We start from the raw sequence: 27,993 nt of genomic DNA, 5'->3' as shown, positions 1-27,993 counted from the left end.
CATATCAGGAAAAGCAAGAGACCCAATACTGACCCGTAGGGAACTCTACTACAAACCTTCCTCCAGCCTGAAAAACATCCGTTAACCACTACTCGCAGTTTCCTGTCACTCAGCCAATTTTGTAACCATGTTGCTACTGTCCCTTTTATTCCATGATCTATAACTTTGCTCACAAGTCTGAACAGCACTGTATCAAAGGTCTTTTGGAAATCCATGTACGTCAAAACATTACCCTCATCAATGTTCTCTGTTACCTCTTCAAAAAACTGCAGCAAGTTAGTAATATACAATTCCCTCTTAACAAATCCCTGCTGGTTTTCCTTAATTAACCCACATTTGCTCATGTGACAATTAATTTTGTCCCAAATTATTCTTTCCAGAAGTTTCCCTTACCACTGAAGTAAAACTGACTGGCCTGTAGTTGCTGGCCTTATCTTTATGCCCCCTTTGTTTTGAACAAGGGTGTAACATCTGCAATTCCCCAGTCCTCTGGCACCACCCCCGAATCTAAGGAAAACTGAAAAATTATGGCCAATGCTTCTGCAATTTCCACTCTCACTTCCCTCAGTTTCCGTGGATGTATCTTATCCGATCCAGGTGCTCTTATCAACTTTAAGTACAGACAGTCTATCTAATACCACCTCATCAAACTTAAACACTTCTAGTGTCTGAATTACCTCTTATTTCACCATGGCCCGGGTAGCATCTTCCTTGGTAAAGACAGATACAAAGTATTCATTTAACACCTCAGCCAAGCCCCCTGCCTCCATGGGTAAATCCCCTTTTTGCTTCCTAATCAGCCCTACTCCTCCTTTTACCACCCTTTTACTATTTATATGTCTATAGAAGACTTTGGGATTCCTTTTATGTTAGCTGCCTGTCTCTTTTCACACTCACTCTTTGCTTCTCTTATTTGCTTCTTCACTTGCTTCTGAACCTTCTATATTCAGCCTGGTTCTCCATGGTATTATCCATCTGATATCTGTCAGAAGCATATTTTTTTCTTCTTCATAATCACTGTATACTATCTCTTTTTCTCATCCAGGGCTCTGGATTTGTTTGCCCTACCTTTCCATTATGAGGCAATATACTTTGACTGTGCTCTAACCATCTCTTTGTTCAGCCAGCTGTTTTTCCTGCTAACCTTTCGTTCCAATTTATTTAGCCCAGATCCATTCTTACCCCATTGAAGTTGGCTTTCCCCCAGTTAATTTTTATGGCGGGTACTTTTCTTTATCCTTTTCCATAGCCAACCTAAACCTTATGATACAATGATCACTGTCCCTTGAATGTTCCACCACTAAAACTTGATCAACTTGGTCCACCTCATTCCCAAGAACCAGGTCTAGAAGTGTCTCCTTCCTTATTGGACTGGAAACATACTGCTTAAGAAAATTTTCCTGAACACACTTTAGGAACTCTTGCCCTTCTCTGCCCTTCATACTGCTACTATCCCAGCCTATATTTGGGTAATTAAAGTCCCCCATTTTAACAAATCTATAATTCTTGCATCTCTCTCTGTAATTTCCTTGTAATTTTGTTTCTTTACATCTTTCCCACTAGTTGGTGGCCTGTAGACTACAAAAAAGGTGCAATTACATTGTTTGGTGTTCTTTAGCTCTAGCCAAATAGTTTCTGTCCTTGAACCCTCTGGAACATCCTCTCTCTCTAGTACTACAATGCTCTCTTTAATTAATACTACCACCCTCCCCATTTTCCTCCTTTCCTATTTTTCCTGAAAGCCTTGTATCCAGGAATATTTAACACCAAGTCCTGCCCTTCTTTGAGCCAGATCTCTTTATAGCCACAACATCATAATCCCACATGGCAATGCATCTGTAACTCATCAATCTTATTTATCATGCTCCCTGTATTCATGTGTATGCACTGTAAGCCTGATTTATACTTTATTACTTTCTCCCTTACTCTGACCCCATCCAATAACTTGATGTTCCCTATTCTAGTGCTATCTTTCTTCCCCAGTATACTTGGTATTCCTCTCTGATATAATCTCCTGGTTCCCAAACCCTGCCATGTTAGTCTAAGCCTCCCCAATAGCACTAGCAAGGAACTAGGTCCTAGTTCTTTTCAGGTGCAATTGGTCCAGCCTGTACAGGTCCTATCTCCCCCAGAGCCTATCTCCCCCAGAGCCAATCCCAGTGTCCCAAGAATCTAAAGCCCTCCCTCCTGCACCATCTTTCTAGTCACATGTTCATCTGCTTTATTCTCCTACACTTACTTGCATGTGATACTGGGAGTAATGTGGGGATTACTACTTTTGGGGTCCTGGGATTTCCCACCTAGCTCCCTAAATCCTGACTGCGGGATCGTATCCCTGTTTCCACCTAAGTCATTTGTGCCAATGTGGACCATGACTGTTCGCTATTCACCCACCACCACCCCCCCACTCAGGTGCTTTGCAGCCGCTCAGTAACATCCTTGACCCCTGGCGCCAGGGAGGCAACACACCATTGTGGATTCACACCTGCGGCCACTGAAACACCTATCTACTTCCCTGACTATCGTATCGCCTATCACTATTGTTCTTACAGTCGTCCTCTTACCTTCCCATCACTCTCACAATAACAATGGGGACATACTAGGGCAAGGGGTGATCGTGGCAAGGACATGTGTTTGTGAACATTTTGGTTTCATAGATTGTAATCAATATTGGGATTGAGAAAAAACTTTGAAGAAACAGCAAACATGCTTCATCACCTCCCCCATGTATACATTCTGGTATAGCCAGTGACTAACTGGAGGTTGATTTGAAAACTCAGCAGGTCTGACAGCATCTGTGGAGAGAAAGATAGAGTCGACGTTTCGAGTCCTCAGCTCTGAAGAAGAGTCATACGGACTCGAAACGTTGACTCTGTCTTTCTCTCCACAGATGCTGTCAGAACTGCTGAGTTTTTCCAGCAATTTTTGTTTTTGTTTCAGATTTCCAGCATCCGCAGTATTTTGCTTTTATCTTAGTGTTGATTTGATGTTATATTTAGCTCCCCTGCTTTCAAGTGGATAGAAGTAAGTTCGGAGATAGAGGGAATGCTTATAAATTCTGAACCTGCTTGGAAGATGGGCCTTTCAGGAACCAAAGGGTTAAATTTATACGCTGCGTTAAATACTCAAGTTAACTGGCATTTTGAAAAAAACAATGATCGTCCCCTAAGGGGATGATCTGTCCAACAGATGGGCCTGCAATCTATAGATAACCTCACCATTGTACATCACTGTCTGGTGCAGGTGAATGATTGTCTTGATCAATCTGACAAGGGGATCATGTCATTAAAATGTCCTGATTTACAGAGGTCCATATGTAACCTTCAGCTCCCCTCTCTCTGGATTGATAACGTTCTTCACTGATTAGTTAAACTTCGGTCACTCTTCAGCAAGTTTTGCTTTTGGCCTGATCTGGAAAGTATTAATGGGCCTTGTTGGCAATGAGCAGAAGGAATGCAGGCTGGGCTTTTATCCTCCCCAGGAGAACAAACATTTTATCCTCATCAGCCACGTGGAGTTTCCCAAGTGCCTCCGGGATCCCAGTTTTCGATCCCTTCTCCCATTAATTCCCAGATATTTCCTGTTGCTATGAGCAACAGATTTTGGGGTTTATCTTTGACCACTAATGAGGCAACAGCGTTTTTTATTCTTTCACGGGATGTGGGTGTCGCTGTCTAGTCCAGCATTTGTTGCCCATCCTTAATTGCCCTTGAGAAGATGGTGGTGAGATGAATTCTTAAACCGCTGCAGTCCATGGTGGTGTAGGTACACCCACAGTGCTGTTAGGGAGGGGGTTCCAAGATTTTGACTCAGCGACAGTGAAGGAACGGCGATATATTTCCAAGTCAGAATGGTGAGTGGCTTGGAGGGGAACTTCCAGGTGGCGGTGTTCCCATCTTTCTGCTGCTCTTGTCCTTCTAGATGTTAGAGGTCTTGGGTTTGGAAGGTGCTGTTGACGGAGCCTTGGTGAATTCCTGCAGTGCATCTTCTAGATGGTACACACTGCTGCTACTGTGTGTCGACGGTGGAGGGAGTGAATGGTGAAGGTGTTCGATGGGGTGCTAAACAAGCAGGCTGCTTTGGCCTGGATGGTGTCGAGCTTCTTGAGTGTTGTTGGAGCTGCACTCATCCAGGCAAGTGGAGAGTATCCCATCACACTCCTGACTCGTGTCTTGTAGATGGTGGATAGGCTTTGGGGAGTCGGGAGGTGAGTTACGCTCCACAGAATTCCCAGCCTCTGACCTGCTCTTGTAGCCACAGTATTTATATGGATGGTCCAGTTCAGTTTGTGCTCAGTGGTAACCCCCAGGATATTGATAATGAGGGATTCAGTGATGGTCAGCTCTTTTGAAACTTCCAGGTCATGGAGTCAGTGAGTCATCATGGTCATCAAAGCAGTGAGTTGAGGAACATAAACACTAGATTGAGTTATCTGGCGTTTGTGGACAGATGTGGATACGCCCTGACACTAAGTTTCTAGTATCATAAAGCATAGTGTATTCCTGTTACAGCATCTAATACCAGAGCACTGAGGGTCTCAGCTGGAACATGGGGTCACACAGTGAGGGTTGTGCACCTGGGGAACAAGAGCATGGCAAGGCTCTTAATTTTCCAGTTTAATCATTTTAAAATTCTCCTTTTTTAATGGAGAATTCAGAGTTTTAAAAGACTGCAAATGCCGACCTCTTCCATCCATCCCTTCCTTCTGTAGTGACTCAGTGTTCCTGGTGGTGTTTATCAACGTTTTGAGTGTTTACAATGTGTGGGCGCAAAACAAAATGTGAAAATCAATTAAAAAATGATTAGCAATATTGACGGATTTGTTAGCAAAAAATCTGTTAAATCTGAACTCAGCACAGAGCAGAGAGCACCCATCTTCCCAGCAATGTGGGTGTGGGGGTTACATCCTGATATCCAGAATCCACGTTGTGCGTTGAGGGTGGATTGTAGCTCACACAGCAGCTCTGTACAGCACGGGGTGGGGACGTTTATAATCCCAGTGTTTAAAACTGGATCTAAAACGGAGCTCAGTTTTTTTCACCAATATTTTTCAATCACCATGTAACTCCGCCTGTGACATTGCTCATGGAACTTCCTGGATTGGGGCAATATTAGCTGCCCCTGAGAGACCACTTTTGAAGTTCATCCAGCGTGAATGCTGGGGATTTAGCTGCTTGTATAGTTGTGGGGTCAGCAGGTCTGTAAATTGCTTCAAAATTCCAAGCTCCATGTTGGAAGAACCCCGAAAGGGCTTTCCCCTTTTTAAAGTTGTTTCGTACCTAATGAAGTGTGACATTTGGAGTGTGCCCGATGCACTGAAACATATAGGATTGTGAGGAGGCTTGACAGGGTAGCTGCTGAGAGGCTGCTTTGCCCCTCTGTCTGGAGAGTCTAGAAAACAGTACGGATGCAGTTTGGGGTCACAGCCTCAGGGTAAGGGGCTGGCCATTTCTCTATGCCAGAAACATGGATGCTCAGTCGTTGAGTATCTTGAAGATTGAGGTCGATAGATTTTTGGGCTCTAAGGGAATAACGGTGCAAAAGTAGAGGTAAAAATTTAGTCATTATCTTGTTGATGGTGGAGCAGACTTGCAGGGCCATGTGGCTGACTCGAGCTCCTGTTTATGCTCTCCGCAGTGGAATAATGGTAAAGTCATTGGACTAGTAATCCAGAGGTCCAGGCTAGTGCTGTGAGAACATGAACATGGGTTCAAATCCCACCACAGCAACTGGTGCGATTTAAATTCACTTGATAGTTTCATGATCATCATATATTCCAGATTCTATCAACGGTTGTTGTTTTTTAAAAAAAAAAACCCATCTAGTTCACTAATGTCCTTTAGGGAAGGAAATCTGCCATGTGACTCCAGACCCACACCAATGTTGACTATATCAATCCCTCAGAGCAAGTCGAAATGAGCAATTGATTTGACCTTACCAGTGGTCCCCACAGCCCAAGTACAGCTTTAAAAACTCCTTGGAGTAAATTAATCTGCTTCAAGTTTTGTTCCTGTTTTTGTCTTCCGTATAGATATTGAATTTTTTTCAGTTTGTTCTTGCGAATAGCACAAATTACACTGAAACCCAGTTTAACACATCATTAAACTGCTGTAATTATTGCCTAGAAGTTGTTCTTCCTAGCTTTGAAAACTGAGCCATAAAATGAATTAAAAAATATAATTATTCACTCGTGGATGACAACTCTGAAGAGATTTTCATGCACAGCACACAGGTGAGAGACAGGAGGAAGAATAATCTTACTTTTCTATCACACCTTCTATGACCTCAGCACCTTGTAAAATGTTATCCAATCAATGAACTACTTTAGAGCTGTAATCACTGTTGAAAAATGATTTATTTTGTCGAATCAAGTAGCCTGCGTATCTCAGAAAAGGAGCAAAGGTTTTAGCTACTTAGTTAATGACGACATGATTTTTAATTTTATCTTTTCATGGGATATAAGCATCGCTGGCAAGGCCAGCATTTGTTGCCCATCCCTAATTGCCCTTGAGAAGGTGGCGGTGAGCCACCTCTAACTTCTCCATGTTATAACCACCTGCCAATGCTGACATTCTTCCAGATGTTAATTGTATATTCATTGAGTTTAATTGTATGCAGGTGGTGCGCATTAACTGGGGTTTCACTTAAGCACGTATCAAGAGAGTGAGCTCATGTCTCTCTCAACCACGGCACCATCCTAGACTGCCTCATCGACTTGTCTTTTTTTCCTCTTTATTCTTTCGTGGGTTCACAGTTTGAAACTTACATGAGAATAAGGAGAGAGCTTAGGAGGCTGTTTTATATTGAGGGTGATTGGTGCTTTGCCATGGGGAGTGGTTGCGGCAGAGGCTGTCACAGTTTTTTAATGGAAAAATTGACACAAAGATAGCAAAATGGTTAACTCTGCAAGAACTGCAAGTGACTGTGGGAGGACGAGTGGGTTAGCAATTCCAGCAGCTAAATTCTGGGTAAAATTGGATGCAGAAAAAATGAAATCAATTTGGTGGGGGGGGTGGTTGGGGAATAAAGCTGAGGAAATAGACCCTTGCCTGGGAAGACCTTAAAATGAGCTGAGAGATTGAAGAACTGAAACACATAGGTCTGTTCGTAAGGACGGACAAGTTTATAGAACTGCGTTAAAATGTGTACAGGACCCTAGGTTGTATAAGTAGAGGCTTTCATGTACAAAAGCGAGAGATGATGCTAAAGCTGTACAAACCATTGGTTTATAGTTGGGCAGAACACTGGCCCAAAACCTACCATGGAATGACACAGGTATCACACTGTTCTGGAGCCCCTGCTATTCTCTATCCAGGGACAGGGGGAGATCCCAGAGTTAACTCGCCTTGGGTGGATACCCACGTTCGTAAGAGAGCTGCTGGAGCCCCTGCTATTCACGACTCAAGGAGACTACTGCCTGACCTACCAAAACCCTCAAAAACTACACCTGGTGCCCCCAGAATCTGGACTGGCTAAGGCCTGGGTGCTCAATAACCACCCCCCCTCCCCCCCACTCATCCGTATTTACCCTGTGTTCTGCTGGGAAAGGTGTTTAAGACTATGATGGGTCTTAATAAAGTTAATAGAGATAAAAGTCTTTCCACTCACTTCATAATCCCAAAGGCAGCTATTTGATTCTAAAGCAGAGAATTTTCCTGTGTTAAGTAACTGCGCAGCACTTAAAATAATCATGTGGTTAGTGGTTGATTCACGGTCTGAGTCACAACAAGGTTTTATATGATTATTGTAATTTTTGAGAACATTGCACCCCAAAGGCGGTGATGATACAAACAAGTTGAGGACTGTTCACTGTTCGCCCTTGCCTCCTGACCTCTAAGTGGCTGCACACTGACAGCAGAGAGAAATAGTCTCAGAAAAACCCCATCCAAACTAAAGCGAAGAAAATTGTCACAGAGAAAACAATTGGCACTCAAAAAAAAATCCCAGCGTTTGTATTGTTATTTATTTGTTCATGGGATGTGGGCATTGCTGGCTAGGCTAGTATTTTTAACTCTTCCTAATTGCCCTTGAGAAGGTGATAGTGAGCTGCCTTCTTGAACCGCTGCAGTCAGACTTTGTAGCATAGGAACATAGGAGCAGGAGTCGGCCATTCCGCAACTCAAGCCTGCTCTGCCATTTAACTAGATCATGGTTGATCTTCTACCTCAATACCATCTTCTCCCAGTACCTCTGTATCCCTTGCTGTCATTGGTGTGTAGAAATCTGCTGACCTCTGCTTTGAACATACTCAATGACTGAGCCTCTCACAGCCCCCTGGGATAGAGAATTCCAAAGATTCACCACCCTCTGAAGAAATTCCTCCTCACCTCGGTCTTATTCTGAGACTGTGTCTCCTCTGGTTCTTAACCAGGGGAGACATCCTTCCTGTATCCACCCTGATGAGCCTTGTTAGGCTTTTGTAAACTTCAATGAGATCACCTCTCATTCTTCCAAACTCTAGCAATTACAGGCCAAGTCTCCTCAATCTCCTCGTAGGGCAATCGCACCATCGCAGGGATTAGTCTGATGAATCTTCGTTGCATTCCTTCTGTGGCTTGTATGTCCTTAGAAGTTTGAGACAACTGAGTGGCTTGCTAGGCCATTTCGGAGGGCAGTTAAGAATTAACCACCTGGTTCTTTACCTGGTCTGGAGTCACATGTAGGCTTAAAGGATGTTAGTGAACCAGATGGGTTTGATGGCGGTCAACAGTAGCTTTATGGCCACCGTTACTAAAACTGGCTTTTAATTCCAGATTTTTATTAATTAAGTTTAACTTGAATAGACTTTATTCAATGAATTTAAATTCCACCAGCTGCCATGGTGGGATTTGAACCTGTGTCCCCAGAGCATTATCTTGGGCCTCTGGATTATTAGTCCAGTGACATTACCACTTTCTCCCCCCCCAATTAGAGCAGCTTTAACATGGTAAAAACAAGGTGCTTCACTGGTGCATTATCAAACAAAATATGACACTGAGCCACATAAGGAGATAATTAGGGCAGACGACTGAAAGCTTGGTCAAAGTGGAAGGTCTTAAGAAGCAAGTTAAAAGAATGAGAGGCACAGAGGTTCAGGGAGGGGTACTTGTGTCAGTTTGTCTTTAGTCCAGGGGCACTGGAGCCAGTGATTAAACCAGTGACACCGGGTGTGGAATAAGTTCCTTTTTAGGTGTTTGACTCATTTGTGTCACTAACTGAATTCTTCCCCCCGTTGTGTGATGTGATAGAAAATTAAATATTGCTGAAAAGAGGAACATGCTGCCGAAGCTTAATCTTGCACTCATCAGGACTTTGCTGAGTTGACTTGCCAACCAATCAGCACCCTTCTCTCCTTTAATATTAATTTGTGATTGTTTGAAATTTGCTATTCTTGTGTTTGTCCTGATGAGTGCAAGATGAAAAACTTCGACAACATGTCTCTCTTTTCAGCAAGATTCAAATTCTGTTCTACCAAATGACAGAAAATTATTGCCCTGTTGAATTCTAGCAAAAACCCCCCTCCCTCTTTCCTTCCTTCCTCCCCTCTCTCTTCCTCTCTCCTCTCCCTCCCTTCCTCTCTTTTTCTGACATGTACTGATTGCCATCTTTATACTGATGGTACCCTTCTGGTCTTGTACTGAGTATGAATCTCCTCTGAGGTACTGATTTTACAGCAGATGTTTATTGTGTCACCAGACAGTAGCAAACACTTTTTCAGAGCTTTCAATCAAATGAAGAGCTGTGTTTATTTAGAAACCTAATGCGATATCTCCCTATCCTGGGATACGATGGGACCCTTGTCATGGGAAATGGCATGCTGCTGCGCAGCTGGATTAGGACATAAGGAATAAAGTCATAAAAAATAGGGGCAGGAGTAGGCCATTTGGCCCCTCGAATCTGCTCCGTCATTCAGTAAGATCTGATTATGGCCTTAACCTCATATTCCTACCTGTGCGCCCCACCCCCCCCCCCCCCCACGCCCATAACCCTTGACTCCCTTGCAGTTCTGAAATCTTTCTAACTCAACCTTGAATATATCCAATGACCCAAGCCTCCACTGCTCTCTGGGGAAGAGAATTGCAAACACCAGCCACTGAGAGGAAACTCCTTCGCATCTCCGCCTTAAATGGAAGACCCTTATCTTTAAACTATGCCCCCTAGGTTTCTATTCCCCCACGAGAGGAAACATCATCTCATCAAACTCCCTCCGAATTTTGAGTGTGACTTTGGATGTGACATTGAGTCACGTGACAGGACTAGGCACTGCCACTGCCCCAATTCAGAGGCTGCATAAATCTATCTTCTCTGACGAACAAAGGTCAGGAATCGTCATCTGTCACTCAGCTAGTGACAGGCATCTAACGAGATGGAACACAAGCAGACACCTTCCGCATCCCACAACCTCTTCACTGGAACAGAATGTTTAACGAACTCAGATGTCAGAAGCGCAGGACAAACGAGCTACATCAACATAAAAGTAAAAAACTGCGGAGGCTGGAAATCCGAAACAAAAACAGAAAATGCTGGAAAAACTCAGCAGGTGTGACAGCATCTGTGGAGAGAGAGACAGAGTTGACGTTTCGAGTCTGTATGACCCTCCTTCAGAGCTAAAGGGCTAACTGGATGACATCGTCTGATTGGAAACCGCCTCTCTTTTTTGAACAGCACCTCCCCTCAAATCCACTGGTTGATGGTCAAACACCTTGGCCAAGCTTGCTAGCATGGGAATGCTAGGGAAAGTAGGTCCAGTGTGAGATGCAGAAGGTGTTCGCTCTTGTGTTCCATTTCGATCGGTGCCTGTCACTAGCTTAGTGACAGATGAGGATTGCTGATGAAGAGAGAGTGACAAACGATTTGTGCAGCCTCTGTATTGGGACAGCAGCAGCGCCTAGTCCTGTGAATTCCAGCTGTATTATTTTGACACTACATTTATTGTGACTGGAACACTATTCTTTCCCAAGATTATTTTATGACAGACGCCTATCGTCCCATTCCCTAAAATGCAAATGAAAGACCTCAGCTTGGCCCTGTTTAGTTTTTCAGTCAGGTTCCTTTGCCTGAACAATGCAAATCAATACAACACAAAATAAAAACTACGGAAAAGCTGAGACCATGTTGGTTTAACCCATGCCATCCCCTTCCCTCCCTCCCTCCCTCTGTCTGCCTCTCCCTCAATCTCACCCTACTATACTGCTTGACGTTACCCCTCCCCCCACCCCCTTCTCTCTTAGACAGTCTGTGTTTGGGGTTGGGTTAAATTCACTCTGGCATTTTCTTTTTGGCTCCAGCACAAATCAACAGAAAGTCTTTAAAAACTGAGCTTATTCAGCAAAGAACTGTTTTTAACAATTTCCATTCTGCCTCGCCCTCTCCTGAATCTTCATTAAATGTGGCTGCCAGAGCTCGAAATGTCTCCTTCCCACATCCACCAGCCAACTCCACTCCCACCATGGCACAGTCCCACATCCTTGAATCTGTATAGATTCATTTAAAATAAGCGACTTAGCATCACTTGCTCAAATATAGCTTTGATTGGCAGCTCTTTATGAAAGTTAATGTCTATTTAAATTTAACAGTCTCTGTTTTGAAGGTATTTATCAGGCCCTCTTTTTTGAATCAGAGAGTCTGTTGGAGAGAGTCAGACCAAGAAATGCTTACATTTAGAGAGATTACTCCAAATAAGAATATTATTGAATCAAACGTAGACACAACAATCCTGAGCTCTCTATTAATAGTAAAATACTGCAGATGCTGAAAATCTGAAATAAAAAGACCGGCAGGAATAGCAGCATCTGTGGGGTGAAGCAGAGTTAAGGTTTCAAGTCCGATTTTGACTCTTCATTTCCGAAGAAGAGTCATACTTGACTCTCTTTTTCTCTCTCCACAGATGCTGCCAGACCTGCTGAGTGTTTCCAGCACTTCGTTTTTATTTCAGACTATATATTATTTTCTATTAATCAAGGAGCTGTCTAAGTGAACAAATATAAAACTTTTCTGCCTCGTGCTATTTAGTAAACAGCAACAAAAATGACGTTTGAGCAATAAATTTGGAAACCTCACCGAACCCTGTTAGTGGTAGAAATCTGGTGATCTCGGAGACATGTTGATACCACTTGTCACTCTCTGGGATACCAAGGTCCCAAACTGAAAGCTTGCATTTATGGAGGTTTCCCCCATCCTGGGGGAGGTGGTGGAATAGTGGTATTATCACTGGACTAGTATTCCAGAGACCCAGGGTAATGTTCTGGCGACCCGGGTTTGAATCCCACCATGGTAGATGGTGAAATTTGAATTCAATTTTTAAAAAAATCTGGGATTATAAGTCTGATGATGACCACAAAACCATTGCTGATTGTTCTAAAAGCCCATCTGGTTCACTAATGCTCTTTAGGGAAGATCATCTGCCTGGTCTGGTCTGGCCTACATGTGACTCCAGACCCACAGCAATATGGTTGACCCTTAAATGCGCTCTGAACAAGGGATGCCAACATCCCATTAAATAAATATATCAAAAAAAATTTGGTTCTCATGGGGTATCACTAGGCTGCACACCTGGCATTCAGGCTATTATTTTGCAGACGATTGTTATTTTGCGTGTTTGAAAATAATCATTAGGCTGATTCTCGGGGCACCCTCTGTACCAAGGTCGATTCTACAGGAATTTTCTAATCCTTTCCCCTCAATATTCCTGTTTCTCTTTTATCCTCACTCGGGTGTTAACTGTATCTCAGGAATAGCACTGTCGTATTTGGACCAGAAGGTTCTGGGTTCAAGTCTCACTCCACAGGCTTGAACACAAAAATCAAGGTTGACACTTCAATGCAGGACTGTAGGGAGTGCTGCAGAGTCGGAGGTGCTGTCTTTTGGATGAGATGTTCAATCAAGACCCTGCCCATCTCTTAAGGTGGACGTAAGTGATCCTGTATCCATTATTTGAAGCAGAAGCTCCTTCGACAGTCGCTTCCAAACCCACAACCACTACCATCTGGCAGGACAAGGGCAGCAGACAGATGGGAACACCACCACCTGGAAGTTCCCCTTCAAGCCACTCACCATCCTGACTTGGAAATATATCACCGTTCCTTCACTGTCGCTGGGTCAAAATCCCTCCCTAACAGCACAGTGGATGTACCTACACCACACGGACTGCAGCGGTTCAAGAAGGCAGCTCACCACCACCTTCTCAAGGGCAATTAAGGATGGGAAGCAAATGCTAGACTAGCCAACACATCCCATGAACAAATCAAAATAAAAGCAAGGGAGTTAGCCCTAGTGTCCTGGCCAATAATTGTCCCTCAATCAACACCGCTAAAACAGATAACATGATCATTATCTCACTGCTGATTATGGGAGCTTTCTCTGTGCAAATTGACTGTTGTATTTTCTACTTTACAACAGTGACTACACTTCAAAGGTACTGGTTGTGAAGTGCCTTGAGACGTCCTAAGGCCGAGACAGGTGCTATATAAAGTGCAAATCTATCTTAATGTAGGACTTTTAAGATTATTAGTACGTTTCTTGACTCTTGCGTCACTAAAGCTTCACAACGTGGTTTACACGGTTTTAGCAAACTGGGACAAAATCAAAATACTGCAGATGTTGGAAATCTGAAATAAAGACAGAAAAAGCTGGAATACTCAGCAGGTCGGGCAGCATCTGCGGAGAGAAAAAAAACAGGAGTTAAACCCTGTTTCACCTCACAGCTGTTGCCCGACCTCCTGAATATTTCCAGCATCCTCAGTCTTTATTAGCTAACTGGAATCCAGTGGAAACTGGAGTTTCTGGGGCGTATGAATGCGTTTGTGAATACAACAAGGCTAAAACTGTAGTACAGAGGTTGATCCATCCTTGCACCTCTCCATGCTGCCTGCTAAAAGATTTTAGTTTTCCGAATTGATCGAATGCCAAAGAAAACAAAGCAAGCTGTGGACACACCCACTGGGAGAAGCCTGAAGGAGCCATTTGAAGATGAGAGTTGAAATCCAGGCCACGACCATCCCATACCAATCCACTTCTAATGTGGTTTTTGATGTTGTTGACTTGAGTGTTTTTGTTCCATTTGGCACAGAACCATAGTCAAACCGCACAGTCCAAGAGCTTTGATTTATTTTAATAAATGTGGAAGAGGCTGAGAACTCTATATTCTGCAGCAACTTTTGTTAGTTTAACCACCAGCCCAAGTAAAAGGGAAATTGGAGGCTTTGGTTATTAATTACTCATAGCACCTTTCAAGATTAAAACCTTACACCAAGAAGAAAAACTTACATTTACATAGAGTCTTTCATGACCGCGGGAGGTCCAAAAGCACTTTACCACCAATGATATACTTTTAAAGTGAGGTCACTGTTGTAATAAATGCATGTACTTCCCATTTACTTTCACCGCTACAAATTCTCACGAGCTCATTTATAGTATAACGTGGTCACGCTGTAATTACTAGCTAACCAGTGTAGGTGTTTCAGTGCCACCACTGGTAGAAGGGTGTAATTACAGCGTTACAAGTTTACATAGAGAGATAGCATTATAAATGCGGACATAGACAATATAAAAGTAACGTCAGGATTTACGGCTTCAGGATGAGGACTGAATTACATCTGAATGTCCTGGTCCAGTCATCCCCATGTCCTCTAACCCTGCTTCACCTGAAGATTGCATTTGATCTTGACTCCCCCTGTGTATTGTCACCAGAGATTGACTAGTGCTAGTGAAATGTGATACTCACAGCTGCGTTGCCTCCAGTGAGCAGTGCTGATTCGTTAATGAATGATCTATTATTGCTTATACAACAGTTGTTGATGTCTCCATGTCAAGGTCATTACTTATCAGTGAGGGGCAGCAACGGGCACAGGTGCTGGCCTACACTGCAAAGTCAAGATGCTCGGTTTAGTAGAGAGTCTACTAGAGAGTTTAGTAGAGAGTTGTAGAGAGTCTGTTACTGGGCTAATAATCCAGAGGTCATGAGTTCAAATCCCACTATGACTGTGTGAAAATTTTTAATTCAGTTGCAAGAAAAAGTCTGGAGAAAGAATTAACATTTCTAATGGAAGGTTATCAACCTGAAACGTTAACTCTGTTTCTTTCTGTACAGATACTGCCTGACCTGCTGAATATTTACAGCTTTCTCTGTTTTTACTTCAGATTTCCAGCCTACAGTGTTTTGCTTTTGTAAAGAATATGAATCCCAGTACCTTATGTGAATCCTAGAATCTGTTGATTTGTCATAAGACCCCAAATTGTTCACTAATGTCATTTTAGGGAAGGGAGCCTGCACTTTACTGTGTTAAATTTCACCTGTCAAGTGTCCGTCCATTCCACCAGCCTGTCAAGGTCCTCTCGAAGTCTATCACTGTTATCCTCACAGTTCGCAATAGCTCCAAGTTTTATGTCTTCTGCAAATTTTGAAATTGTGCCCTGCACACCCAAGTCTCGGTCATTAATATGGTTGGATAAAGACAGTGGGCCTCATATGGACCTGGGGAACCCCACTGTGTACCTTCCCCCGTCCCATAAAACAACCATTCACCACTACTCTCTGTTTCCTGTCTGTCAGCCAACTTCATATCTATGCTGCCACTGTCCCTTTTGTACTCGGTGGGCTTCAACTTTGCTGACAAATCTATTTTGTGGCACTTTATCAAACTGAGGTCGGATACCAGTTGCACACTGCTGGGTTTTTTTTTAATGGATATCCTCAGGTTCCGGTTTGCTGCTGGTCCCCCCATCCTGTGTTCCAGCGAAGAACCCAGATGAAATTAAGCACCTATCCCTCTCCCTCCCCCCACCATCTCTTTCCGATGTTAACTGTTCAGCGTTCACTGACATTCTTCACCTTCTCTGCTCTCTTTCTGTAAAAAAAAATAAACTGATCCACATCCAAAAAAGTTTTTGTTTTAAAAATAAAACCTAGAAACAATATTTTTGGTGGGGTTTGAAAGCACAACATTTGTTCCTGATGACACACCTATCCATACATTGTTCCGCTTGTAATGATGGAAAATAGTGATTCACCTGCAGGTCACCACACCTTCTGTTCCAGTCAGTGATATCACCCCAGCTAGACTCTCACTGATTCAGCTTCTGGATCTGACAATCTGAAGTATTCTTTCGGACCACACTTGTCCTGTGTTAGCTCTCTGATCCCACCACATTGCTTCCTGAGGCAGCAGAACCTGTTGACAGCGGCATCAGTTAATCCTGTTAATTTCCATTGTTGTGGGATAACCTTCAAAACATCGGCGCAAAAATCAAACGCTTCAGATCCCACAGTTAAAGGAGGATCTCTTCACTGAAGTGATGGGCAAATCTTTGTTTACAAACTTGAGGCAATCCATAAACTTTGTCAAACATATCATTATTTCACATGACATTTCATAAACGTGACTCATTGCATTTTCAGACAACCAATTTAAAATCTTCACTAAGAGTATGTGAAGGGTTAGGGGAAAATTTACACAGAAGGTTGTTGGACCACAGAATGTTGTGCCACAGGGAGTGGTTGAAGCAAAAAACTATGTATTTTTTAATGCAAAAGAGGTTAAACATTATGAAGTAGAGGAATACACAGGGCCATGCAGAGAAAGTGAGGCGGTGAGATTACTTTGGGATCGATACAGGGCTATGAGGAGAGAGTGGAGCAGTGGGATTAGTTTGAGATTGATACGGCTATGGGGAGAGAGCAGAGCAATTGGATTAGTTTGGGATTGATACAGGGGAATGGGGAGAGAGTGGAGCAGTGGGATTAGTTTGGGATTGATACAGGGGAATGGGGAGAGAGTGGAGCAGTGGGATTAGTTTGGGATTGATACAGGGGAATGGGGAGAGAGCGGAGCAGTGGGATTAGTTTGGGATTGATACAGGGCTATGAGGAGAGAGTGGGGCAGCGGGATTAGTTTGAGATTGATACAGGGGAATGGGGAGAGAGCGAAGCGGTGGGATTAGTTTGGGATTGATATGGGGCTATGGGGAGAGTGGGGCAGCGGGATTAGTTTAGGATTGATACAGGGGAATGGGGCGAGAGCGGGGCAGTGGGATTAGTTTGGGGATTGATACAGGGCTATGGGGAGAGATCGGGGCAGTGGGATTAGTTTGGGATTGATACAGGGGAATGGGGAGAGAGCGGAGCAGTGGGATTAGTTTGGGATTGATACAGGGCTATGAGGAGAGAGTGGGGCAGCGGGATTAGTTTGAGATTGATACAGGGGAATGGGGAGAGAGCGAAGCAGTGGGATTAGTTTGGGATTGATACAGGGCTATGGGGAGAGAGCGGGGCAGTGGGATTAGTTTGGGATTGATACAGGGGAATGGGGAGAGAGCGGAGCAGTGGGATTAGTTTGGGATTGATACAGGGCTATGAGGAGGGAGTGGGGCAGCGGGATTAGTTTGAGATTGATACGGGGAATGGGTAGGGAGCGAAGCAGTGGGATTAGTTTGGGATTGATTTAGGGCTATGGGGAGAGAGTGGGGCAGTGGGATTACTTTGGGATTGATACAAGGCTATGGGGAGAGAGCGGGGCAGTGGGATTCATTTGGGATTGATACAGGGCTATGGGGAGAGAGTGGGGCAGTGGGATTAGTTTGGGATTGATACAGGACTATGGCGAGAGGGCGGGGCAGTAGGATTAGTTTTATTTGCTCTTCTAAAGATCCAACACACACAAAATTCTCTCGGTGATGTAAAGTCGTTTGACTCTGTTTCTGGATAGGGTGAGAATTTAGTTTATTGGGGGTGAAGGGTTGTATTGAGGATGGACAATGGGTCAAGATCATGAGAGAAATATTGAAGGAATTCCTGAAACATTCTAGGTTAACATGAGGAGGTGAGAGTTCACAGCCAGGGGCAGCAATAGAGTTTGTCTGTGTGCCTGAGTACTCCATCATTCCAGAGTTTTGTCCATTTTCAAATCTACACTCAGCAGCTTCATGAGCATGAGGCTTTTCACCAGAGTTACTGACAGTAATAAAAATCATATTCTGGTTTGACTAGGTTTTTTGTCCAGTGACAGTTGTTTGATGTTTCAGATCTGTGGCAGTGTTATTAGTGAATTAAATGCTCTGAAGAAGGGTCATACGGACTCGAAATGTTAATTCTGTTTCTCTCTCCACAGATGCTGTCAGACCTGCTGAGATTTTCCAGCATTTTCTGTTTTCATTTCATCATTGGTAATGTAACTGTGATCCAGAGCAGTCCAAACCCTCCTAAAACTTCACCTGCACACAATCTTAATCTGAACCCCTGCACCCACACCCACACACGATCTCAATCCGAACCTCCTCTACTGGATTCCAAGCCCAACAATGGGTGGTGTGTAGAGCAACACGCTGCTACTGCTTCTCTATTTTCTGACCTTTTAACCTATCTTCCTATTCCACTTTAGTTAACTCTGCCTTCATACCCTTGTAATTGCCTTTATTTAAGTTTAAGAAACTAGTTTCAGACCCACTTTTCTCAGGGGAGATGGCGGCTTTGCAGTAATGTCACTGAACTAATACTCCAGAGGCCTAGGCTTTGGATTTCAAATGGCAGCTGCAGGAATTTAAATTAAATTAATAAAATGCAAGAATTATAAAGCCAGCCTCAGGAATGGAGACCCTGAAACTATCATCCATTGTCATAAAAACTATATGGTTCACCAATGCGAAGGAAATTCTTACCCGGTCTGGCCTACATATCAGTCTAGACCCACAGTTGACACTGTGAAATGGCCTAGCAAGCCACTCAAGACCAGTTAGGGATGGGCAACAAATGCTGGCCTTGCCAATGATGCCCACATCCCATGAAAGAATAATTGAAGAACAAGGCCTTTATTAATGATGGGGTAAATGGGGCTTGGATTTTACCCTGTTGAGCTGAATTGCTTGATTTTTGTCTCATGCAATATAAACCAATCTGTGATATAGAGGCGGGTTAATTGCATTGAATAAAACTCCATGTAAGCGTGTAAAGACAGACAGTGATTGGGAGATTAGCAGGTGCTGTTTTATTGTGGAGACAGAGAATTTTTATGAAGCCCCTTCTTTCATGCAGGATATTAAAGCTTTCTTAAAATGGAAATGTAATAGAGATAGACTGTTTCTAACAACCGAGGGACGATGCTTTGTGTTTCACTCTTTTTCTCACCTTGGTTACACTCTAGGAATCCTGAGCCTGCCCGAGAGCCTGAACTTAAACAGCGAGATGAACAAGTCTGAAGGAACTCCGATGTACAGTCAGTCCGAGCTCCGAGCTATTGAGCAGTCTTTACTGGTTACTCGTGTAGGAAGCATCGCTGAACTCAGTAAGGAAAGAATTTAATCATTCAAGCATTTCCATTGTTCCGCACCACCACAGCCCACTGCACAAGTGTGTAAACAATGCTTTGATCTCTTGAGATTTTATTAATGCGAACATACCTTTCATGCATTGAGCCCCCCTGTTGCTGAACACTATCCTCAAAAAGTTTGAGCTGCATTCTTCACTAGCACAGGGATTGCTCTTTGCGTTCACAGTGTCAGAAAATGCCGCAGTGACGCTGCTCAAACTCAAACTCCTCACAACTTGCATACAAACAAGGAGCAGGAGGAGGCCATTCAGCCCCTCGCACCTACTCTGCCATTTAATAAGATCATGGGCTGATCTGATGGTAACCCGAAATCTGCATCCCGCCTACCCCCGATAACCTATCAGCCCCATTGCTCACCAAGAATCTACCCACCTCTGCCTTAAAAATATTCAAACACTCTGCTTCCACCACCTTTTCAGGCAGAGAGTTCCAAAGACTCACAACCCTCTGAGTGAAAAAATTTTGCCTCATCAACATTTTAAACGGGCACCCCCTTATTTTTAAACAGTGACCCCTAGTTCCAGATTTTTGCACAAGAGGAAACACCCTCTCCACATCCACCCTGTCAAGACCCCTCAGGATCTTATATGTTTCAATCAAGTTGCCTCTTACTGTCCAACCTTTCCACATAAGACAACCCGCCCGTTCCCGGTATTAGTTTGGTAAACCTTCTCTGAACTGCTTCCAACACATTTACATTCTTGTCTCCTGATGATGTGAAAGGGAAGATTTTATGATTAAATTGCCCTCGAATCATTTCAGAGACAACCGGATACCACACTGGGAATGGCAGTGTAGTGGTAATGTCATTGGGCTCGTAATCCAGAGATGGGTGCTCTGGGTACAGGGGTTCAAATCCCACCACGGCAGCTGGGATTCAATTAATTAATAAATCTGGAATAAAGAGCTAGTTTCATTAATAATCATCGTGAAGCTACCGGATTGGTGTGAAAACCCGCCTGGTTCATTAGTGTTCTTTTAGGGGAGGGACTATGATCTGGTCTGGCCTACACGACCCACAACAATGTGGTTGACTGATAACTGCCCTCTGAAATGGCCGAGCAAGTTGTAGGCGGCTCACCATCGCCTGCACGAGGGCAATTAGGGATGGGTGATAAATGCTGTCCTAGCCAGCTATGCTCTCATCCCAAACACCAATAAAAAGAACATGAGAGGAGATCTTAAGACATTTCTGGATTACTATGGGTTAACTTATCTTGTTTCACTGCCAAGTGCAATGGCTGAAGGGGTAAATGGGATTGAAGTCAGTTCAGTCATGAATTATTAATTAATTGAATTTAAATTCTTCCAGCTACTGTAGTAGTGAACAGGTTCAAGGGGCTGAATCGGCTCCTACCCTCCTTAAAAAAAGGAATAATGTCCCTTAGGGCTCGGGGGGGTTGGGACCAATGCTCTAAGTGATCTGGACTTAGAAAATGGGGATGGGGAGGGGGAGCATCAAAATTTTCAGATGACACAAAATTACAGAGCATAAGTATCTCTGGAGAGGATTGTGGAGAGACTTCAGGAAGTTATATCCAAATTGGTCAGTCTGACACTTAGATGTTGGCTTAAATTTAGTGGGAAAATGTGAAATAATGCATTTTTGGAGGACGATTAAAGAGAAATGGCGAAACTCTCAAAGGAGTTGAGCAGCAGAAATATGCAAATGTAGCAAAGTGGGAAACTAATTGACGAAGTTTTAAAAAAAAATCCAAGGTTTTATCAAGAGGGCCACAGATTTGAAAAGCAAAGGGGTAATATTGAACTTGTACAGATAACTGGTTAGGTTTCAGTTAGGAGGTTGTGTCCAGTTTTCGGCACCTTAACTTTAAGAAGTTTTTAAAAATTCTTTCATGGGATGTGGGTGTCACTGGCAAGGCCAGCATTTGTTGCCCATCTCTAATTGTCCTTGAACTGAGCGGCTTGCTGCACCATTTCAGAGGGCAGTTAAGATTGAACCACAAGTCGTGTAACAGGTTCATTTGTGACCTCAAAGGGTGGTCATTCCTGCCGCTTTGTGAGTTGCCCCAGGCAAGGGTCTGTTGCTTAGGGTCACGAGTCTTGGCCAACAGCAGAAACTGAGACTCTCCAGTGGTGAACCTCAAGGGACAATGGTTGCTTACAAGCCGAGGATCCTTTGGGAAGAGGACTTGCCTGAGGACTGCAGCTGGGAACTGCGAGGAGGGCAACTGGAAACCACCTCGTGTATTCTTTTCCCTAGTCATACTGCTCATTGAACCTGTAAAGTGGGAGGTTCCCACGAGCAGCTGAAGAGGAGAGCGCGAGATCACAAGCCCAGAAGAAATGAGCACAGGACCTGCCTTTAGGCTGATCACTACTGCTTTAGGAAGGGTGACAAGGCTGTGGAGAAGGTGCAGAAGAGATTTACTGAGAAGATCATAGGGATATGAGGGTTTGGTTATGAGGAATAGCTGGGATTGTTTTCATTCGAGTGGGGAAGGCGAAGAGAAGATCTGCTAGAGGTGTTCAAGATCATGAAGTGCTTTGAGGAAGCAATTAGGGGAAAATGATTTCCACTAATTGGTGAATCTATAACTCGAGGCTATAAACATTGGATCACTGCCAAGAGAGGATGGGAGAAGTTTTTTTGCAGGAGGGGTGTTGGGATGTGGAATTTGCAGCCAAAACAAGGTTAGAAGCAGAATCTTGAGCAGCTTTTACAAGGGAAATTGATAAATATGTTTGAACGATTAGTACAGGGATAGAAATTGGGACTCTTTCTGAAAGCCATCACAAGCACAGTGGAAAACAAAAACAGAATTACCTGGAAAAACTCAGCAGGTCTGGCAGCATCAGCGGAGAAGAAAAGAGTTGATGTTTCGAGTCCTCATGACCCTTCAACAGAACTAGGAAAAAGCACAGTAGGCTGGCTGGCCTCTTTGTGCTGTAAAATTCTGCGTGGGGAAAGATGCAGCCAGTTTACTTACAGCTGCCATCGGCAATGAGGTGCGTGCCTAATTATTCTGATTGGTGATATTTGAGGGATGAATGTTGGCCAGGACAACAGGAACCCCTTGCCGTTCTTCAAATTGTGACATGGGATCTTTCAACTACCCCCTGAATCCTTGATGGTGCCCACATTTAACATCTTATCCTGCTGCCTTCCCTCAGTACTCGTTCTTGGAGTGGAGCTTAAACTCACAGTTCTCTAACCCAGATCTGAGAGTGCCTACTACTGAGCTAAGCCAGAAATACTGTGTAGACATGTCTAAACATTACAGCATCAAGATAGATTTCTTCCCATGCCGCTCGCACATACAGACTATTGGTGAGGGCACCAATCTCAACCAGTGAGTTGACTTAAAACCCAGTCAATATACCATTGTTCACTTCACAAGGATGCTTGGGAGTCAGTCACAAGCAGGCTCTTGCTGCCTAGTTTGAGGAGTTCTTGGCTCCCCATTTCCTATGGTGTTTGGGGTGAAAAGAAAAGTTTCTGTTTCCTGACACTGGTGAATAGAAAGTGATTTGCACACTCGACTCGCAGCTATTGTTCCTGTTTCCGTGCTTGATACATCTGCACCAGCAAAAGGAACAGCTGGAAAATGATAGCAATGTTTGAGTAATTTTTGGCAAACATGGCTCACTTGGTTGGAAGGAGACAGTCAAAAGCATCGCTGAACCTTGGCAGATTCCAACTTCATGTAAGCCCCATTGACCCTCCCCCTTCAAAATAGATACAAAAGGTGAGCCAAGTCCATCAATGTCTTGGTGAATCATCTCCCACCACTCCCAGTGTCTGTTTATCTGTGTCTCCACTGCAATGCTTCATTAATCTCTCTTGCTTTTGGACAGTCCAATCTCATTTAAGTTGAGTGAATTAAGTGGCTATGGCCATTCCATCGTGTTTACCACTTTCTTTAGGATTGAAAGAATGTGCCTGCTCTGTCACTACTCTGTAGCTGTAGGAGTGCACAACTAACTGTATAAGCCAAACCCAACAGTGGAACTTCATCGGTGCCCTGAAACTGTCCCGCCCTGATAGTCTGCCTGTGGTCTCCTTGGCACCCTTGTCTCCCATGTTTTCCACCCCAACCATCTTCTGTGCCACAATGCAGAGGTGACCATCATTAACTGAGCCAGTCTGGTCAGAGCATGTTGCCATCAGCTGTACTGTCTCAAGTGTTCCTGTCTCACCCAGCAACCACCAAGATAATTTTTTTGTGAGGATTGTTACCGGTGACATGTCTGCACCTTTTTTTGCAACCACGCCTGGAGCAGTGTGTGCAGTTTTGGTCTCTGTACCTAAGGAAGGATATACTCATGTACTTACCTTAGAGAAAATGCAACAATGGTTCACTGGACTGATTCCTGGGCCAAGAGGGTTGATCTATGATGAGAGCCTGTGCAAATTGGGCCTTTATTCTCTGGAGTTTAGAAGAATGAGAGGTGATCTTATCGGAACACATCAGGTTCTGAGTCAGCTTGCTCCCCCTAGCTGGGGAATATAGAATATTGTGCGTGCCCTTCTCTCTTCCCCCCCCACTTTAGAATAAGGGGAGTCGACCATTTAGGACCGAGACGAGGCGAAACTACTTCACACAACTGGTTGTAAATCTTTGGAACTTTCTACACCAGAGAGCTGTGGAGGCTCGGTCAATGGGTATAGTCAATAAATCTGTGGGTTTGAAGGGAATTGAGGGGTATTGGAATTGGGTGGGAAAGTGGAGTTGAGGTGGAAGATCAGCCTTGATTGTATTAAATGGCAAGCAGGCTTGAGGGGCTGTGAGACTCCGGACAGTGAGGGAGTCCAAATCCTTTGTAGTTTAGGCACAGCAGAATATTTACCCAGTGTGTACAAAATTTTGCTAAATATAAACATTCCTTTGTGTTCTTATGAGATGACTATTTGTTTGTCATAAATATGATTGAGAATGTCCTGCCATATTGTGTTGCAGTTTCCCATGAAGTAACTGCAAGCTAACACTACCTCTCAGTCTTGCATCACCTCTAACTACCATCTGTTGCTCATCTCCCACCACCATACCCAACCACCACCAAGCACCGCCGCCCCCCCCCACCACCGCCCCAGCCAGCCAAACTTGGGCCTCATCCTCTAACCTTGTAAACCATAGCAGGGGGTCCTTGATACAAAGTCGATGGTTGTCATCGCTTGGCTCCTGCTTATTTGGCCGTTGATTTTCAAAAGTGTCTTGCTTTACTGAATCCCAAGGTTAAATCATCTAAGATGTTACAGAAAAAGGCTGTCTGTAAACACTTTTAACAATTGCACTTCAAAAAGAAAAACCCTCTTTTAAAAACATTTGCTTATTGAACAGACCTTAAACATCGTTGTTTAGAGGGTTTCTGAACAGGAAGGCCGTCCAATGTGCTCCAGGGACTTTAAGCCTAGTTTATGGAATGTCTTCTCCGAATCTAACCCTTGGGGGCCCGGTAGTATTCTGGTGCATCTGCGATACCTTCCTTCCAAGGCCAATACCAAGGATAAGGTACAGCACCCAGAGCTGTATACGGTTCTCCAGTATTGACCTAACCAGAGTTTTGCATAGTGTCACGAGTCACTGGGGAGAGTGCGCTGCAATATCAGGCCCCACTGCTCCCTGAGCCATGACAAATGTGAAAAGTTTGATCAAACCACCTAACTGTTTAACTTAGTTTAACAGAATATGAGCACCAGGTTTATAAACTTAATAAGTAAATAACTGTTTATTGAACAAATTGTCTTCAACTAGTGGCAAAAGAAAGAAATATGAACCGCTAATTTTTAACTCCATAACCTAAACCCTGCCCCTTCTTATATTCCTATACACGCATATACAAGACACACAAAAATATGGATTTTAAGAGTGACAGAAAACAGTTCAATAGTACCAATTCCAGATTTGATGGGTTAATTTTGATCGATGTCTTCCAAATTCCTTTCAGTTTTCTGTTGATGACACAAGGTGGTCTTCCCAGTACTTTCAGTCCTTAGTTCACTGGTTGTTTTTCCCCTTTTCCTCTTGACAGGGGTTTTTCAGAATCAGAGCAGGTCATAGAGGTATAAGGAAAAAGAATCCAGCTAGCTATTATTGTATGATTACTGGAATCTTACACACACAGGAGAAATAGGTTTTAGGTCTTTTCAGGCTAGGAGCTTTTCTCTGCTGCGCTGCTCTCACACAAACCCTGGTCATCTGGTTAGGAGCCAATTACAATGTTGCCAGGCAGTTCCCCGAAACTGGAGTCCTACTTGGCACCATCCTGCCTTTCAAGGCACACTCTGTCCCAGGACAGCAACATTGTATATATCCCTCACGCTGTTCCAGTAGACGTGCCTTTCAAACTTCAGCCGTTGTAATTTTAATCCACAGTCCAACAGAAATAAAAAGATATGCTTTTTACTAAAGCTATAGCAAAACATACTTTCCTTGATATTCTAGCCATCTAGTTATGAAGGCTAACATTCCATTAGCTTTTTGATTGCTTTTGATTGTTTAGGTGATCTCTAGGCAATGAATTGGTGGAAGCAGAGCCTTTGAATATTTTTAAGGCAGAGCTAGATATATTCTTGATTAACAAGGAGTGAAAGGTTATCGGGGGGTTGGCAGGAATGTGGGGTTGAGGTTACAATCAGATCAGCCATGATCTTATTGAATGGCAGAGCAGGCTTGAGGGGCTGAGTGGCCTCCTCCTGCTTCTAATTCATTTGCATGTCCGTATGAATCCTTACAGCTCTTGGGATCTCCATGATTCTTAGCTTTCCACCATTTAAATAACACATGGATTTATCCTTTGTGACCCAAAGTATTATATTCTGGATATCCAGTTGGTGAAGGACAGGCAGTCCTGGAGTCAGTCTTTACTCAGTCTTATATTTATTTACAGAGTGAAACATTACAAGCATACTCCTCCTAACCCAACCGGAACCCAGTTTCAGTAAGTGTCTGATTACATGTGCTCGAGTGAAACCACAAATAATCCCCTCCACCAGCATCCAATTAAACAAATTGATATACAATTAGCACTAAATGGATGACCTCACACTTACGTGTGTTGAAATCCACCTGCCATGGTTTCACCCACTCACACAATCTATCAATGTCTCTGGAATTTTGTATTCCCATCTGTGTTACTTCCTACACTTTGTGTCATTGGCAAACTTAGATATAGAGCTCCCTATTGTGTTGTTTAAGTCATTAGTGAGTGTAGTGAATAGTGAGACACTGGCTCCTAAGTATTGGAAAGGCATTGATGAGAAGCCTAAGGGAAAGGAAATGGAATGTGGAATGAATGTGTTGTGTAACCACCATGAGCAGCACTGATAACGTCTGCAAACAGCCACTATCACTTATCACTTGTCCAGGCTATGAGGTGACTAATGGAGGTGAGAAGGTTTATGACATAAGACCTTAACAAATAGGAGCAGGATTAGGCCACTCAGCCCCTCAAGCCTGCTCTGCTATTCAGTAAGATCATGGCTGATCTGATTGTTGCCTTAACTGCTCTTTCCTGCCTGTCCACTCCCACCCCACCGACCCACTGGTAATCCTTGACCTTGGGGTGATGGTGGTGTCATGGTAATGTCACTGCAGTGACATTCTAGAGGCCCAGGACAATGTCCAGGGGGCACGGGTTCAAATCTCATCATAGCAGTAGGTGGAATTTAAATTCAGTTAATAAACCTGGAATATAAAGTTAACCTCAGTAATGGTGACCATGACAACCATCATCGATTGTCGTAAAAATCCATCAGGTTCACTCATGCCCTTTGGGAAGGAAATCTGCCATCCTTACTTGGTCTGGCCTACATGTGACACCAGATCCACAGCAATGTGGTTAACTCTTAACCCTCTGAAATGACCTAGCAACCCCCTCAGTTCAAGGGAATTTAGGGATGGGCACAAAATGCTGGTCTTGCCAGTGACATCCACATCCCTTGAAAGAATAAACAGAAACGCCCTTGTCGATCGAAAGTCTGTCTATGTCAGCCTTGAATATATTCAATGACCCAGCCTCCTCTGCTCTCTGGGGAAGAGAATGCCACAGACTAATGACCCTCTGAGAGAAGGAGTTCCTCCTCATCCCTGTCTTACATGGGAGATCACTTATTTTGAAGCTGTGTCCCCTAGTTCTAGACTCCTCCACAGGGAGAAACATCCTCTCAGCAACTACTCTGTCAAGCTCCTTTTAGAATATTTTATCTTTCAATAAGATCACCTCATATTCTTCTAAACTCCAGTGAGTACAGGCCCAACCTGCTCAATCTTTCCTCTTAAGAAAAACCCCTTCATCCCAGGAATCAGCCCAGTGAACCTTCTCTGAACTGCTTCCAATGCAAGTATGTCCCTCCTTAAGTAAGGTCACCAAAACCGTGCACAGTACTCTAGGTGCGGTCTCACCTTTAACTAATATCAAAAGAAAGAACATAGGAGCAGGAGTAGGCCATTCAGCCCATCAAGCCTGCTCCACCATTCAACTACATCGTGGCTGATCATCTACCTCCACACCATTTTTCCGGACTACCCCGTATCCCTTGATGTGATTATTAACTAAAAATCTATCAATCTCTGTCTTGAACATACTCAATGACTGAGCCTCCACAGCCCTCTGAGGTAGAGAATTCTAAAGATTCACCACCCTCTGAGTGAAGAAGTTCCTCCTCATCTCAGTCCTAAATAGTCTGCCCCTCATTCTGAGACTGGCTCCTGGTTCTAGATGCCCCACCTGC

At 43.8% G+C, this 27,993-nt stretch overlaps 1 protein-coding gene across 2 annotated transcripts in view; it reads left to right on the top strand.

The window, feature by feature from the left end:
- btbd11b (BTB (POZ) domain containing 11b) overlaps positions 1–27,993 on the top strand; it is a 133,482-nt gene that overhangs the window by 55,538 nt on the left and 49,951 nt on the right. For both annotated transcript variants that reach the window (XM_041216494.1, XM_041216493.1), the window contains exon 2: positions 19,113–19,253. In XM_041216494.1, coding sequence (XP_041072428.1) covers positions 19,113–19,253 — 141 coding nt within the window. The remainder of the gene's footprint in view (positions 1–19,112; positions 19,254–27,993) is intronic.

This window comes from Carcharodon carcharias, chromosome 21 (genome assembly GCF_017639515.1).
Source record: "Carcharodon carcharias isolate sCarCar2 chromosome 21, sCarCar2.pri, whole genome shotgun sequence".
Lineage (NCBI taxonomy): Eukaryota > Metazoa > Chordata > Chondrichthyes > Lamniformes > Lamnidae > Carcharodon > Carcharodon carcharias.
This window is presented reverse-complemented; position numbering and strand designations above follow the sequence as displayed.